This window comes from Eretmochelys imbricata, chromosome 6, assembly GCF_965152235.1.
Source record: "Eretmochelys imbricata isolate rEreImb1 chromosome 6, rEreImb1.hap1, whole genome shotgun sequence".
NCBI classification, from domain to species: domain Eukaryota; kingdom Metazoa; phylum Chordata; order Testudines; family Cheloniidae; genus Eretmochelys; species Eretmochelys imbricata.
The window spans coordinates 46355389-46373400 of record NC_135577.1 but is presented as its reverse complement, the minus strand read 5'-3'; the positions used below and the strand labels follow the sequence as shown (position 1 = coordinate 46373400).

At 39.7% G+C, this 18012-nt stretch overlaps 1 protein-coding gene across 1 annotated transcript in view; it reads left to right on the top strand.

The window, feature by feature from the left end:
* The window catches only part of GAS2 (growth arrest specific 2), a 118055-nt gene extending 110534 nt beyond the window's left edge, over positions 1–7521 (top strand). The window contains exon 7 of the mRNA XM_077820136.1: positions 7303–7521. Within this exon, the coding sequence (XP_077676262.1) occupies positions 7303–7521 (219 nt within the window). The remainder of the gene's footprint in view (positions 1–7302) is intronic.
* The last annotated feature ends 10491 nt before the right edge of the window (positions 7522–18012 follow it).

Sequence of the window (18012 nt, the reverse complement as noted above, 5' to 3'; positions counted from 1 at the left end):
AAGACTAAGAATATAAGGTGATCTCTTGATCTATGTATTTAAACCACACTCCTCTGAATAGTATCTGAACACCTCCCAGCATGGTATCTTACTCCTTCTTACCATGTCTGAAATACATGGTAATTTGCTAGAACATCGTGCAATCCACAATGTCACTTAGAGGTGATGTGTTTTCATTATAAAATAGAGGAAGTGTACAATCTTCCCGAAGTACATAGCTGTTAAGGGTCAAATTCTTAGCTGATGGAAATAGGTGTTGTTCCATTGAAGTCAGTGGAGATATGTCTGTTTACCCTACCCTCGATCTCAAAACCTTTACAAAGGAGTGTAAATAGTATTACCCCAGTTTTATAAATGGGAAAACTGAGGCACTGGACAACTTACACATGGCCACACATTAAGTCACTATCAGAGTTGATAGCAGAACCTAATTCTGATAGCTTCCAATCCCCTGCTGTTACTGGACTGCTTCCTACAGATATGTGATCTGCCTGGGATTGTTTGCAAATTCATGCAGACAACTGGTATAAACTATATTGGCAAAATTGCATCCACGCTAGAAGGGTTTGCCACCATAGCTATACTAACAAAACTTTTCTTGTATAGACTAGGCCTAAGAGTCACAACTGCCAAACTGCTACTCTAACTAATTAGACCATACCATCAGTGTAAGATTCAGTGTGCGCCTTGGTGTGGGGAGTGACTTTACACTAGATAGACCTTTAATTAAAAAGGTGGGGGGAGAGAGAGACACTATATAAAATAAATGGAGATGCTCTAATACTGATATTAGAGACATATTTGGATCTCAGTTACACAGATATAAATACAAACTAACCCCCTTGGTTTAAATCAGTAACATTACTCTGTCTTTAAATCAGTGATGTTTTTCTGGATTAACACCAGCAAAAATCTGTTCTGTAATCTTTTTAAATGGTCTATTTTGTTCAAAATATTATGGGAAAATGTTAGCTATTTCAGTTAGTATCCATTCAGTATTTCTTTCATATTCATGCTGGGAATTTTCATTTTCTTGCTTTCCTGTTTTGATGAGTAGGCATTCTCAAAGCTATTAAAACATAGCAACAATTACCTACCAATTTCTAAAAGGCTACTTCCTTATTTGAATGTATTAAGAGAATTTGTTGAATGGAGCCCAATATACTAGTAGATGGAAAAATATCTGATGTCAGGTGATGAAGTATAAATAAACATCCAATATGATATTGCATTAATGATAACTGAAATTTCAACTTGCTATGTACTATTTTGAATATAAGTTAGTCTAATAATTTTAAAAACATGGTCTTTTACAGTAGTAAATCCAACTGGTATTTTAATTTTTCATGGACTGCTGAAAATGCACATGATGTTTTAAAAACATATAATACCTCAAATACATAAAACAGATGGAGCTATTGGAGTTACTCCAGATCTATGTTGGTGTCTTTTGATTTCAAATGTTGACTTCTACATCTCCTACATGAATCATAGTGTTGAAAACTTAAGAAAATCTTAGAAATTTAAGGTGTTTTGTATAGCAATTTATGTATATCAAACAACCCATAATATTTTAATATTAAGGTTGAATAAATACTGAAAAAAATAAGTCAACTTTTCATTCACATTTTAAATGAATTCTTACTATAGCATTTTCACTTCTTTTGGGTTTGCTTTTCACAAATATTAAATTAAATTACCGGCAAAAATGTTTACAGAAAAATCAGATTTGGAATTCAGAATTGAAAGCGTTTGCACTGTAAATCTAACTTTAAGACTTTATGCTTAACCAGTAAGGCAACAGAAACATACTAAATTATTTGTGTCCAATCAAACCAATTTGAATTTGGAACTGTGAATATTAAATTATCAGTGTAATTCCTGTGAATAATGAACTGTTTGTGACTTATCCATAGGCTGAAATGTATTTGCATAATATATTATGCAGTATATATTCTTATAATAAAATATTTGTTAAATTAATTTGAATCCAATCCTGCAAACACAAGGCAATTAACTTGCATGTGAGTACTCCCATTGTTTTAGCAATGATATACCAACAATGCACAAGGATCATTTCTTCCACCATTGAAATGCAGCCACCTCTGGGGTAAAAAGCTGTAGCTGTTTAGCAATGCACTAGGAATTTCCACACCTTATTATATCAAAATATTTTAAACATATAGTAAAACATTGCCACGGAAATGCACCCCTTTCATGATGCAGTCTTACCCTTCTTACCCACTCCACCACTAAAGAAGTGCCAAGAGCATTTGTCTCCTTGCCTATGTAAAAACTGGTGATTCTAGACATCCATGGGAGTTGTAGTTCTAAGTGCCTTTCAGAATGGGACGCTTAGTGGTAAACTATGGCAAATGAGAGTTGTGCCCTCTGATGACAAGAATGAATTTGACAAAGTGGCCCCAATTCAGCTGAGCTAAGTTGAAGTGGATGTGATCTTTATCCTAGAACCAGACACGCCCACTATCAGTTGCTTTTCCTGCTTTACAACCTTCCATCTTTTCAGTGTGTAAGTTTCATGCACTTTGCACAACCACTGAATGCCAGATAGGTGCAAGTAACCCTACTCTGTCACTAGCCCCCATGCGCTTTATGACCAATGTATGTCTAACACATATCTTACACTACGATTTATGTCACCACTAAATTTGGCCTAGAGGTTTCCAACTTACTCCAGGTGGAATTTTGCTGATTTTGGTTTCTAAGGCCTGATACGACTCCAATTAAAGTCAGTGGGATTGCTTCCATTTGGCTCTAATGGGATTTGGATCAGGCTCAGGGTGTGTAATTTCTCCCCCCAAAGTGTATACTTAAATATGGCTGTAATATAGTATAGAGAATAACATACTGGGCCAGATCCTCCACTCTTGTAAACCACCATAGCTCTATTTATTGAGTTACATTGACATGAGTTAAGGGTATAGGCCCAATATCTCTTTAATAAGCCCTAAAGCTCTCGATACATTAATTTATGTGAAACACACATCCATTTTTAGTATATTTCACTGAAGTTCCAAAGTCTTATATAATGACAGTTCAGTCCACATGATTCATACTGCAAATGTTTCTATGTACATTTATTTCATGTTACCTCTTGAGACAACTTTAATGTATACTACAGTGGTACGTCATTCATATATTCCTTTGTGATGCTGTTGCCTGTTAAGGCTGTTTTCTCATCTTTCTACTACACCACAGACTCTTCTATACTAATTCAAATGCAGATTCTGGAGAAAACAACTCTCTTGTGGAAGCCATGCTTCATAGAAAACAGCAAATAATAAAGATTTATATCCTTTTTAAACGTCTCCTGGAAATGATTGAATCATAAAGTTTTTCTCATTTTAGTTTTAATTCACTTGGTAGCAATATGAAAATTCCTTCACGTCAACACTGAAAAAGTTTTACACTTGCTGAATCCAAATTCTTACTGTTTCCTAAATTCTCATCCAATAGAGTCACTGAATCAGGTCAACAATAATGTCTCAAACAACAAATTAATCAGATATTCATCTGTAATATGTAGGGAAAAGATTGTTTTTTATTTGTTTGTTTGTTTTTTAAATGAGAAGAATGCAATGTGCTATTTCATGTATTTATTGTTTTATCAAATTGCCAGCTTCTGGACTCATTAACACAAGTGTGAATCTGGAGTAATTTGAAGCCAGAAGAGTTATTCTGGTGTAAATGAGATGACAATGCAGACTATATATGTATTATTGGAATTTTCCAGGGTAGAACATAGCACAAAACAATGGACACATTTAGGAGGCAACAAAACATCATTTATATATATAGAGAGAGAAAGAATGGGTAGTAAATGCATAACACTATGTCATAACAAATTATAATAAAATACAAAACTGGCGAAAGCAGCCTGGGGAAAGACAAGAAGAGGCTGTAGAGTATTGCTAGGTTGAATATCAGGAAATAACTTATCAACAATGAGTTTTATTTGTTTGTGGGATAGTCTCTAAGGGGAAAGTGGCGGAAGCTGCATCACTTGAAAAATTTAAAGTTAGATTACAAAAAAAAAACACTGAACGCATCCGATGAAGTGAGCTGTAGCTCACGAAAGCTTATGCTCAAATAAATTTGTTAGTCTCTAAGGTGCCACAAATACACCTTTTCTTTTTGAAAAAAACACTATAAATTACACAATAATCCTGCATTGGCAGGGGGATGAACTTAATATATGTTTTGCTAACTTTCCATCTCTAACTTGTATGACAAAATCAAAAATCCAGATACTAATTGCTTTTGAAATGAGAGCCACTGTGTGACAAAGGGTAGAAGCATCAGCTGAACACCAGCAGACAAGGAATTAACTCTCTCCCACAGTAGTACAGAAGGGTGCAATGAACTAGGTCTGGGACTAAGATCCAGGTCCAAAGTCCATTGACTTCAAAAGGCTTTGGATCATGTCTTAGAGGTTTATGTCTTACACTACCACGTATGTCGGTATAACTTATGTCACTCCGGACTGTGAATAAGCCACCCTCCTCAGCGACATACGTTACACTGACCTACGTGCCGGTGTGGACAGCACTATGTGAGCAGAAGAGCTTCTCCTGCCAACACAGCTACCGCTGCTTGTTGGGGGTGGATTAACTAAGTTGCTGGGAGAGCTCTTTCCTGGCAGTTTAGAGTGGCTATGCTAGAGAGCTTACAGCAGCACAGTTGCATTGGTGCAGCTGTAAGATGTGCCCTGTAAGCTCTCTAGTGTAGCCGTAGCCAATAGAAGAGCGCGCTCACCCAGGAGGAAGCCCCTGAAGAGAAAGAAGCTGTATACTAGTTTCTAGAAGGCTGGGGTGGTCTGAGCTGGGGTTTCTCCAACCTTACATAAAAACCTTTTGGGTTTTTTTGTGATTATCCTATCCATAGTAAGGGCCTGATTCAGATCTCACACTAGGTAAATCCAGAAAAACTCCAAATGTATTCAGATTGACAGAATTTTACAAAGTTTGACTGACTTCTGTTTCAGGGCCATGTAGCCCACTCCAACAATTTACACATATACAGTATTTGAATAACTTTTTTAAAAAAAGTCAGATCATTTGATTCTGCTCCCCTTTCTATCTGTGTGAATCAGGTGTAACTTGAGCAAAGTCAATGCAGTTATACCGGTGTAAGGAAGATCAGAGTCAGGTCCAAAATGTTGCCCAGGTCTCGGAGTAAAGAAACGTTCTATTTCTATTAGAGCCCATCAGAAATTGTTAAGTATTTTCAGTAAAAATTTTCAAATGAAATGATTTGATTCAAAAATTTTCAATGTATTTTGTTTCTCTATAAAAAATGAAAAGTTTTTCATAGTTTTCACAAACTGAAAACAATTTTTTTCATTTTTCATTTTCATAAAATGTTGAAACAAAAATGTTTAGAAAAAAAGGCCATTTTAATTGAAAACATTTTTTGAATGAAATATTTCAACCTTTTCTAATTTCTTTCTTCAGCTACTAATTCAAACCTGAGAGATTGATTCAATTTAAAGGTGTCCTGTCTTTGACACTTCAGAAATCCTTGCAACTTGTTCTTTGGTTTCCATATGATGATATATTTTTTAATGGAATTATGACCCCAAAAGAAAAGCTACTGTAAGCGTGGGTGTGAACAACTAATTAATAGTGTAACACTTCATTATCTTGACTTCCTCTCCTCCTCCCTCCTCTCTCCCCACTACTCTGTTTGCTGGTTTAAATGACAAATTGGATAAAATTTACCCCTATGCAGAGGTCCAGCACAAGGCCTTTGTAGCACTTAAGTCCCATTTATGTCTTCAAAATAGTGTGGACCCTTAGGTGAATTTCACACACACACCCACCACAGCTATTAATCCAAGTCTCATTATCTAGACTACGTAAGCATGCTGAGGAATTTTCACAGAGGTGGAGCTCTTACAAACCAGAAGTCGAATTTGTTACACCCTAGATGAAAGATGTCTAGCATTTTGTGAAATATATTAATCAAAGTATCTTTCATTACCCGAATTAAGCTGTGGCTGTCATAGAACTTGCTCATTTATGATTCCCAGATGACATTTGTTTTACTATGATATATAGGAAATGAGATGAAAAGAAGTGAATGTGAATCTACCAGCTGAAATATCAGGTGAAGACATTAGGGAAGTTACATTTTACTTGGGTGGGATCACATTTCTCACTCTGTATCAGGAAAAAGAAAAGACTTAACAAATAAGATTGCAACGTTCCACCACTTAATACTTGATTGCGACCTATATCACATGCTGTGCACATGCGCACACACAATAATAATAACAATTCAGCTATAAGTGCACAACAGATTAAATATGCATACTTAGTTCATGCAAATCAGGGTGACTAAGTATTAGATGACTTAGTATTAGAACTAGGCATGGTGCAGATAGGCAGTGTTCAAGTTTCTCAATACAGCTCTGTTAATGCAAGTGAGTCCTGACAAGCAACAAGCTTATTTTTTAATGTCCAAGTGTCTCCAAAATACAGATTACAAGCATAACAAATAGTGTGTTTAATTTGGACCCAATGCAAATGCAAATTAATAATAATTATTATAATACCTCCGGCCCTCCATCTGTATTTTCACTTGCCATTTATTTCTGAAATCAGACATCTCCATAACAGGTTCAGGGTACCGTCATTATTTTAGACGTCCCTCATTTTAGACCCATAGTACTTTATCTGTTACTGTTGTACATTATAGTGTGTGTCAGAAATGCTAAATCATATCACTGACACTGAAGGGAGCTTCATTTTATTAAAGAAATTAACTCCACATCTCATTTAACAATTTTGGGCAGAGTAGATTGTTTTGGATGTTGACCCTTTCTAGAGCTAGGGCCCCTTCTCCATAATAAATCAGAAGCCAGTTTTTACAACATCAAAAGCTGCATTGTTACTAAATATGCTTGCAACAAATACAGCTAAAAAATATCCAGTTTTACTTTAAGGAGCTCATCAATAAACATCTAAAGAACAACATGAGCTTCTTCAGGAAGGCTACAAGAATGTGTAGTGAACATTTTTTTAAAATGGAAAAATCTGACTGGGTGCTGCTCCATTTCCTTACATGCAATTACTTTTCTGTCTCCCCTGCTCGTGCCCCACCTTTTTTTGCACTAACCTGCAGTGCAAGCCAGAAGCTACTGCCTCTTCCCATTCTTCTTGTAAACTAGGCTGCAAACTATGTTACTTGTAATTATAGTAAGCACAACATGTTCAAACAGAAATGTGATTTTCAACTTGATGGTAGCCCTTCAAGATTTTGTCTTTTATGCAATTTCAGATGCTGCACAACAAACATGTGATGGTTCGTGTAGGAGGAGGATGGGAGACTTTTGCAGGGTACTTGCTGAAACATGACCCTTGCCGAATAATGCAGATCTCTCGGGTGGATGGGAAAACCTCTCCAATCCAGAGCAAGTCTCCGACCATCAAGGACATGAATCCAGACAATTACTTAGTTGTTTCTGCCCATTACAAAACCAAGAAGGAGATTAAGTGAAATTAGCTTCTCATTTGACTGGGACTATATATATGTAGGTCCAAATTATCTTCTTGACTGTAGTAAATTTAGTTCATGCTTTGAAAGGACTTCAGAAAATTTAACAGACTGAAAATGGCAACCTGCTTTGAAGATCTTTGAACTGTAGAACTATTTATTTCTAGTACTGTACCTTTTATAGCAAATTATCCTTGATAGGTTAATTACTACAATCAGATAAGAAATAGACACATATTTTTAGCTAAATCATTACTCTTAAATATGTGAATGTATACTTAGAATGATTCAAAGGATGTGGTTCATGTTAAAGGAAAAGAAACTGCAGTACAATATATTTGTATGAAAAACCTGTGACATGGAGTCCATGACTGTTTTTAGGTTAGTTGGAAAAGATATATGTAGGTTGAGCATGCAGAGTGATAAAAGCTATTTGCTAACACTTTCTGCCTACAAATTAAAATCAAAATGGACTATTTTTTATGGGTTGCAAGATTCCCTTAAGCAATAATTAAAAAAAAATAATTATTGTGTGCTAGACAGTTCCCTAAAAAGGCCATTTTGAAAAGTTTAGGAGGACTTGTGGCACCTTAGAGACTAACAAATTTATTGGAGACTAAGCTTTCGTGAGCTACAGCTCACTTCATTGGATGTATGCATCCGATGAAGTGAGCTGTAGCTCATGAAAGCTTATGCATCCGATGAAGTGAGGTGTAGCTCATGAAAGCTTATGCTCAAATAAATTTGTTAGTCTCTAAGGTGCCACAAGTCCTCCTTTTCTTTTTGCGAATACAGACTAACACGGCTGCTATTCTGAAACCTTTGAAAAGTTTGTTACCCTTAAGCTACTTTGACAAAGTCAACTTTCAGATCCAGATCCACAAAGGGATTTAGGCACCTCTGCCCCAGATTCAGGCACCTAAATCCCAGATGTAGGCACCACTGCAATACACAAAACCTGCTTGGCTGCCACCTAATCCTTTGGGTGCCTAAACTCAATTTTTGTTATAAAAGTTCCCTAGGCACCTAAATTCCTGCCTCCGGGCAAGCGCACAACCTCACGTCAGACATCTGGACACCTATCTCATGCCCCAGCAGGGTCCTCAGTTGAGGCTAAGATAGGCGTTCCTCTGCCTAGCTCTCTCACAGAATGCCTACCAAATTGGGGAACATTCAAAGTCACACCAGCTGAGGAAGTGGTGGCAATTCCACCTCCCCCCTTAATCCCCCCTTAAAAAGTTTAGCTCAGTAGTTAGAGCACTCACCTGGGATGTGGGGGACCCGTGTTTGGTTGCCCCCTCTGCCTTTTTGGAGGAAAGGATTTTTGAAGAGGAGTCTCCCACCACACTGGTGAGTGCCTTAACCACTATGGGATGTTCTGTTGTGGGACTCCCTCAAACTCTCCTGTTGAAGTTGTTCCACTTTGGAAAAATAATTAGTCATTGGAGCACCGGTAGTGGACCCTGGGTGTCCCATCTTCCAAGGGAGTGCCCCCATTTCCAGGTTCATTCTCAATTTAGCACTATACAAGGTGGAACAGCTTCAACAGGAGAAACTGAGGAAGTCACACATCAGGCTATCCTGTAGCCCAGTGGTTAGGGGCATGTCCCCAAGAGGTGGGAGCCCCCTGTTCAAATCCTTTCTCTCCACCAAACAGAGAGGGGCATTGAATGCAGCTCTCCCATATGCTGGGCAAATGATCTAATCTAATCACTGGCTAAAAGTAATAAGGTGGGCAGGACCCCCACCTCCCATCAGTGTTTCTTGCAAGAAATGGCTTAGGTGCCTGATCCCAGGAGAAGGTTTCCCAGCTCTGGAACTCAAGCAGAGATAGGACTTCCCTACTCCTGGACTTAGCTGCCTAACTTAGTAGAGAGGTGAGGCTTAACACACACGCCTCTTCTCAGCATCTCCTTAGTTTACGTGGCTCCCCAACCGGCATGCTGCTTTTTGTGAATCCCATTCTTAGGTGCCTAACTCTCTGTATGCCTTTGTAGGGAGCATAGGCGCCTAACTCAGGGTTTGTGGATTTCAGTGGCTTTTCTAGGTGCCTCAAAGTTAGTCTTTGCAATGCTGCCCTTGAAACGCCTAAGTTCCTCTGTGGATCCAGGCCTGAATCCCCCTGGTCCTTACATGGGTGCCCAATGATGGGAGGATATAAGATGCAATAGGGACGAGTGGGGCTTGCAGAAATGGCTGATTGCACCAGGGGTTGTAAACTACAATGCACAAAGGGATGTCGTAATGACAGTGCAAACTGTCTGTGCACAGGCACTCCGGTTTAACTATGTTGGTCGGGTGTGAAAAATCCACTCCCCCGAGCAGCGCTGTTAAACCAACTTAATTCTCCATGTAGACAGTGCTAGGTCATCATAAGAAGGCTTCCATCAACCTAGCTACCACCTCTCTGGGAGGTGGAGTACCTATGCTGATTGGAGAATCCCTCCCGTCAACGTAGGTAGTGTCTAGACTGAAACGCTGGAGTAGCGTAGGTGCAGCAGCTCAGCTGTAATGCTGTAGCATTTTAAGCGTAGACAAGCCTTGAGTCAGAATGCCACCTGGTGCTTCCCTTGTGGCAATTCACCTTCACACTGCTCCTTACTTTGGGTTTGACCGAAAGGCACAGTCTAGCTCTACTTTTTTCAATTCGTTGGGTCAAATATGAAAAGATCCATTGCCCACTCTTTAGAGCAATTCAGATTCTTGTAAATCATTCACATACCTCTAAAACTATATATAGGGATTGTGTGTGGGGGGAGGGGGGTGGGTTGGCTACTTTTCCTTGTTTATATTTGGTGACTTCTGTGCCTTGTAACTGCCTAGAAAAATCATTTTATAGGATTATTTGAATGGCTATAAATTTGAGCAGAAATCAGTTGTTTCATTAGCAATGAAATAAACAGAAACTTTTTTAAAATACTCATAAACATTTTTTTAAGTCTCATTTATTGTTTGCAACATATGATCCCCCACTGTAATCACACACACACAAAGAAAGCAAGCTGCTATGTGCAACCAAAACAGGAATACTGAAGAACAGGAACAGAAATTGATGCACATTGAAATTTTCAGCAGGTGACATAAACAAGATGTGGATTTTGTCGAAAATCCCTTGAAAGGAACCTTCTCATTTTTGGAGGGTGGGGGAGAAGTTGAATTTGTTTTTTTAAAAAGCAGGGTTTTAAAGTTACAATCAATGTTTTCTGTTGGTTGTCACTTTAAATTTGCGAGTTGGAATCCCTAAATATGAGTCTGATCCACTTTCCATTAAAAATCAATGACAAAAATGTCCATTGACTTCAACTGGGCAGGGTCAAGCCTCGGTGAAATCCTGGCCTCATTAAAAGCAGTAGGACCTTTACCATTAGCTTAAATGGGCTCAGGATTTTCCCCACTGTCCATATGTATCTACTAAATAGAGACAAAGCACATCTGCTTAGTTGCTTACATTTAGAAATAACTTGTACAGTAAGTTGCATGTAACTTATTTTCAATAATTTTCTACTGAGAGTAATTATTTGTATCAGCAGTAAATGAATAATAAGGTAGTCATCCTCAGTGAGAGCCTACTCTGAAAGGAGCCAAGCAACTGCAACCCTCATTGAGTGGTGTGTGGTCAGCCTCTCTCAGGATCACTCCCTTGGTGACACATAGGTGTAAAAATACTGAGTACCAGAAGGGAAACATTTTCTAAGCAATCACAGCAAGAGACGTGATGTCAAATGAGCTGAGTGCAGAACCGAACCCTTCAAAATGGAGTGTTTGTGTCCAAGTTTCATTTTAAAATAAGTGACAGTCATTCTTTAAAAAAATAAATAAGGGTATGTCTATATTACAATAAAACACCAGTTTTATTACAATAAAACATCAGCTGACTTGGGCTTGCAGGGCTCGAACTGCAGGACTACAAAATTGCTGTATAGACATTCAGGTTCTGCTAGAGTCTGAGCTCTGGACACTGGTCTCTCCCCACTCGCAGGGTCCCACAGCCTGGGCTCTAACCTGAGCCCAAACAGCTATACTGCAATTTTATAGCCCCACAGCCTGAGCCCTGTGAGCCCGAGTCAACTGACACAGGCCAGCCACAGGTGTTTTATCGCAATGTGGACATACACCAAGTTGCAGGATATCAGTCAATGGAGAGCTTAACCTGCTCTTGTTCATTAAAAAAGTCTATCTTGTGTCTGCTTACATGCTAGTTATTTGGGGGCAGGCATTAATAATCATAAAAGAATTTTCCTAGATTGGGTTTTTAAAATTTATTACACATTTAATAGATGTCACAAAATCTTCATGACAGAGAAGAACACCAGTCCTCAATTATGGACATGTTGTATGAGATTTATTTTGCATCTCTAGGCTCAAGCTGTTCTTGGCTGCCAGACAGCATCTTCTAACTATAGAGAGACAAGGTGCGTGAGGTAATATCTTTTAGTGGACTAACTTCTGTTGGTGAGAGAGACAAGTTTTTGAGCCAACAAAAGTTGCTCCAATAAAAGATATTACCTCATCCATCTTGTCTCTGTAATATCCTGGGACCGACATGGCTACAATGAGACATCTTCTAACTATAGACAGCTCGGCATAGGTTAGAGCAGCACTAAGGTGACTTAGTCTGGGGTTGAATCAGCCCCCGTATTCAAGAGCACAAAGGTGGCAAAAAGCCATTTTACACCTGCCCATTCCTTATACAGTTCAGCTGGATGTGTGAATTGGGCCAGTTGGGGGTGTCACACAGCACACCATCCATCAAACGGTAATCGTCTGGGAAAGTTTTAGTCCTAGAAAACTACAGGAAACCAAACTCCTACAACTGGGGAAAAAAGAAGAAAAAGTTATTCGAACTCCCGGGGTAAGTTAAAGCAAGATTGATTGATAGGCAAACTGTTTACGATGGGACATAAATCAGCAACTACCCCAGACATCAGGGGAGACCTGCACCAATCTAAACTACACAGTTCTTTATGCTATAAAGGCACTTGCAAAATGCCTCCTATAGGCAGTTGCAGAAGGATTGGAAAGTGTGACAAGATGCAGGTTTTTTTGGTGCTTTAGCCTGGAGACTGATGTCAACATGGCTGGTGGCCATTACGGGAGTTATCCTCTCCACCTGGTACGCATGCATGTGTGCTCTTTATGCTGCCCAAGCTGGAGTTCCCATACATTCTACTGGGGATGAGGAACCTCCTACTGATCTTCACTCCTCCCCATCACCCCTGCACTTGCCCTTCCCCCCCCAACTTTAGGGTTCAGACCTCTCCCTGGTATTATCCCTTCCCAGTGGACCTGGAGAAGGCACCGTCCCTGGGACCAATCAAAGTAATGCCATATCCTCTTTCCCACTCCTTCCTCCCCTTGCCGGACAAAAGGGAAGCCGCAGGGCCACTGGGGTTCAGAACTGGCCAGAAGTGGTGTGTGATTGGGCAGATGCCTAAAAGCAGCTCCATCAGTACCCAAGGGACTGCTGCCTGCCTGGGGGCCCCAGGGCACTGAAAGGCTGCTTCCCACCTGGAAGACCCAAATCCCCAAAGCTCCTGAGTACCAGAGGATCTAGCTTCTTGAGGAACCACCACCTTTCAATGGGCCTCAGTCCCCAGCAGAGTCACAGCTGCCTCCTTCCCTCATAGCCCGTCTCAATGGATGTGCCCACTGTCCCTATGATCCCTGCTCCATTCCTAGTGTGATGGGAAGTCCACCCCACACTGGCAGAAAAGGGGTTAATAGAACCCTGGGGAGGCTGCACAGGAAGCAGCCAATAGGAGAGGGGCTGTGAGGAATACCCAATAAGGGCCCAGCAGGCCCACATAAAAAGAGCTGCAGGGTAGCACAGGGTTAGTTATTGCTTAGAGTCTAGAGAGTGAGGCTTGTATCCTTAGAGGGCTAAGAGCACCTTGGACTGAGCAGCTGCAGGCCTTGAGCCAAGGGTGAAGAAGGTGTTGGGGCCTTAGGGAAGTGACCCAGGGAAATAGAGTGGCACTGACCGAGGTTACAGAGGAGCAGCAGGAGGTTGATGTTTACAGGGTCTCTGGGTAGGGGCCTGGAGTAGTGGGTGGGTTCCCTCCCACCTGCCTCTGGTTGGACTGTTTTCCAGAGATATCTACCCCTGGAAGGAGGAAACCCAGATGGAAATCTAGCTGGAGGGCTGAGTCAAGATGAGGGTGCTGTGTATCTGGTAGCTGAGAGAGGAGCCAGCGGTGGGAGTTGTTGTGCAGGGTGTTGGTGTTGGTGTCAGCCTTGAGTTAATCCTCAGCATAACCAAGGTGGAGATGCTAGTCTGATGATGAGGGCTATACCCTGTGAAACGTAATCTATTAATGGAGTGGGGATGGGAGGGCATGCAGGCCATGGGGGAAGGCTGGGGGGAACCACATCTGTACAAGGGTTTCCCTGGGAAGGATTGTAGTGTCTGCCTCTACATAATGGGGCAGGAGAAGGAGGGAGTCAAGATCCAGCATGCCCTTCAGATGGGGGTACAAGGAGAGGGTCATGATACATTACAGGGTACAGAGAGAAGCACTCTATCCTCAAGTACAGGAAGGGGCTGCACCCTGTTCTTCATCTGATTGGTTGACCAGTGGTTTGCATCCATTTTCAGTTGTCCAACAGTTTCTCCAAACAAAGTCCCTTTGTGGCTTGAGCATTTGCCTGCTCTGTGGCACAACTTGGGTCTGAATCCATTACTCATGAATGAATGCCCCCAAACCTGTGGAATTCAGCAGCTGTGCAGTGTTATTGCTGGAGGCTCCTGGACTAAGTCCTTCAGTTCAGCTATAGTTTTTCAGATTAAAGGCTTTCCATTCCTTTAGTAAGGAAAGCCTACTTTACCATAAAAAAGTGGCTCATTGTCTAGGGTATCCTTGGAGTGAGATATTTTGGCTTCTCCTGGTCAAATCTTTAATGTGATTTGTTCCAAGAAATGGAGTCCAACTTGATGGCTACATGGAAGTGGTGTTACACTCATGAATAGCCATCACCCATCTTAAATGGATACCTTGTGCATGTAAACTTGCAGGTGAGGGGTAATGGGGGGTGGGGGGGACATTAGAGAAAGTACTAACTGAGCTTGCATAGAGGCCTCAACCCTCACTGTTGAAGCTAGCACAACAATCTCTTGGGGAAGAATTAATCAAGGCCCTAAAATAAAATACCCATCAAAAATGCAACAGGTAAAATTACTGAAAAGGTCTTTTAATAATTTACAACTATGGTTCTAGAACTTTAAGCAAAAGTTCCCTGAAAACCCATGTTTGGAGAAGATGACTTCCAATGTCAACATTTATCATGTTCCCCATAACTTCCCATTAAAATGAAAAAAAGATAATGAATAACTTAGCATGGTATGCATGATACAAATGCTGAATTATGATATTGAAATACAAAGATGAAGAACTGTTGAATGGTAAGAGTAAGAGGTTTTCTAATTTAATTTAAGAGTTTCCACTTCTGGATAGTGGATGAGTTTGGGTAGGCTAATATTTGTGCCAAAGCCTTAGCCTCGTTTTTTGCCTGGTATGAGTGTTGCTAATCTTTTATATAGATTTGTTTAGTTAATGCTTGTCACCTTTGTCCTAATTAGTCTAATAAATACACAAAACATAATGCTAAAAGTTCCTATACTGGGGAAAAACAACAAAAAAAAAATGAAGACATAATGACATGAAGGTAGTTGAGATGGGGTATCAATCCCAGACAGGCCCTGATTGAGTTAATGAGGGCCAGAAGGGGCAAATTAACCTTGTATGCGGCACATGGAAGGGAACCAGGGATTGATAAAGCCTAATGGCAAATGAAGTCCATCTGAGGAGGCACTAGAATAGGATTATAAACCATGAAGCAAGAGCAGGAAGGGGCTGAGCTGGGTCAGGCATTGTGCATGACTGGCTGTAGGCTGGGAGAGACTGAGAGCTGGGGCTTGGAACTCAGGGGAGCTTGGGCTGGCTGCTTAAACAAAGCTGGGAATACTAGCTGACAGGGAACGGCTGGAAGTTATATTGGGAAAATGAGGGAGGAGAAGCAAGGGATAAGGAAAACAGGATTGAAGAATATAAGATGTTGTATGCTCCCTAATGAAAACACTAGCTAAAGATGTAAAGATAGATGTTAATCCCCTGACCATAGTAGAAAGAATTAGGTGAAGTGTTGGAGATCTATTAAGAGCTAAAAGAATGCAAGGTGAAGATTTATTCATAGATTGTATACCTAAGGAATAGGCTGAGAAACTTCTTAAAACTACAATTTTAGGGAAATTAAAAGTAATTTGGCAGCTACCTAAATTTATGACAGAAGTAAGAGGGGTAACGGAGTTTCACTAGGCATGACTAAGGATGAAATTTCAATGGGTGTAGGTGAGGACCAGGTGTTTGTTTAAACAACTGATTAGCAGGAGAAGGGAGAACACAAACCATCCATAGCCATCTGAGTAACATGTAAAGGTGCAATGCTTCCTGATAGGATATCAACTTTTCTGGGTTAACTCTATGTTAAACCATATATCCTGGCTGCTTTTAAATGTTATAAATGTCAAAGGTTTGGGCATGTGACAGCTGTCTGTAAGGGCAAAACAAGGTGTGGTAAATGTGGACACTGCTTGTATGAGAACTGTATGGAAAGAACAGACCTAAAATGCAGCAACTGTGGGGATAAGCACAGTGCAGCATACAAAGGGTGTGCAGCAGTTGTACATGCTAAAGAGGTACAGAAAATTAAAACTATCCATTAGCTATCCCATGCAGAAGCTGGCAAAAGATATTCACAGCTGAATGTGGAGGAGGAAAATGCTGGTGAGGGAAAAGAGCTTTATCTCTCCTGCCATGAACTGTAATAGATGACGATGTACTACTTGCAGGCAAAGAAAGTTGTAGCATTTATGAAAAGCGATTAACTGCATTTTACAGACAGGGAAAAAGACCAAGAATAAATTATAACAAAAGCAAATGCTTTGCCACTGAATCTAGGCAATCTCTCGATAGACCACATTTATGCAATTTAAATGAACGTAATAATGTAGTTTAAACAACAGGGTTCTAACCGTTTTTTACTGGAATGCACATAACTTAACACATGGTCAGGAGTTAAAGAACACTTCTTTAAAATGAAAAACAAACCTGACATGATGTGTACAAGAAACATAGTTAGTGAAAAATGATGTTTAGATTCTTGGGATATGATGTAATAAGATGTGACAGAGAAATGAGGAGGAGGGCCTGTATTTATAAAGGAAGGTCTTGGTTACATTGACATGAACAAAATTTAAGTTTAGAATACAATGTTGAGATTCCTCTGAAGAATAACATGTTTATATCAATCTGTCTAGTTTACATTGGTTGTAAACATGTTAATCTAGAATTGCAATTTAACGCCATTAAAGGCCCATATATTTGTGGAGACCTTAATAGTCATAATGATTAGGGGAAAGCAGGAAAACTAATTATAATGGCAAATGCTTAGATCAGGTTATTGACATACACAACCTGGTATTACTCAATACTGGAGAACCTACTCAGTTTAATTCAGTGGATGGAACCTTTTCATGTTTAGATCCAGGAATTGCAACAAGCAATATAACTAGTAAATGCAGCTGGGAAATCTACAAAGAAGGTGGAATGGGATGCGATCACTTCCCTATGCTAATTACATATCAAGGCCCAGATAATGTTTAAAATACTGAAGGAATTCCTACCTAGAGCCTTAAAACAAACTGGGGACTCTTTTTAAGAATAAATGTGCTGAATATCTAAGTACCAATTGTATAAATGTAATGTAGAGGAAATTCATGATATAATAAAAGGAGACATAGCAGCCACCAACGTAGCTATATGTAAGACGTTTAATTGCCACCAACTCAAAAATCCAGTTCTCTGGTGGAATGAAGGTTGTAAAGCAGCGATTAAATATAGGAGTAAGGCATACAAACAAGCAAAAAATGAATGTCAAAGACCTAATGAACTAAAAGGATGTAAAGCAGTGGCACAAAATTAAAAAGGCAGAGAGACTTTGAGAAAGTACTGTGGGAAAATGAACTGATTGCAAGGTTTCAGAGAGATATATTTATTTATAAACACATTTTATACCTGGTCTTATAGAAAATGATAAAGTTGAAAGTTCTAATTTAGGAAAGCAAACGTTCCGGCAAAAGAATTGCAAAATTAGCAGTGATATAAATAGTTTAGTGAACAAAAATGAATGTTTGAAGAAAGTTGTGAGCTCTTACATGGCTGGGTAGAATATAAGGATGAAATACTGAATTAAAAACTTCAGCATACAGGAACTCAAGAGCTATAGACAAAAGTAAAAATATAGCCCGAGGTAAAGAGAGCATATGTAATGCAATGCTTAAGCACCTGCTGAAAGGGAGTTTGAGATTAAATTTCAATTAAAAATATAGGGAAAAGGAATACGAGCAGCAGAATGGAATCAAGCAGTGGTTAATATGATCGGAAACCTGGCAAATTACACATGAGACCTGATGCATATAGATCTATTGCCTGCATCACT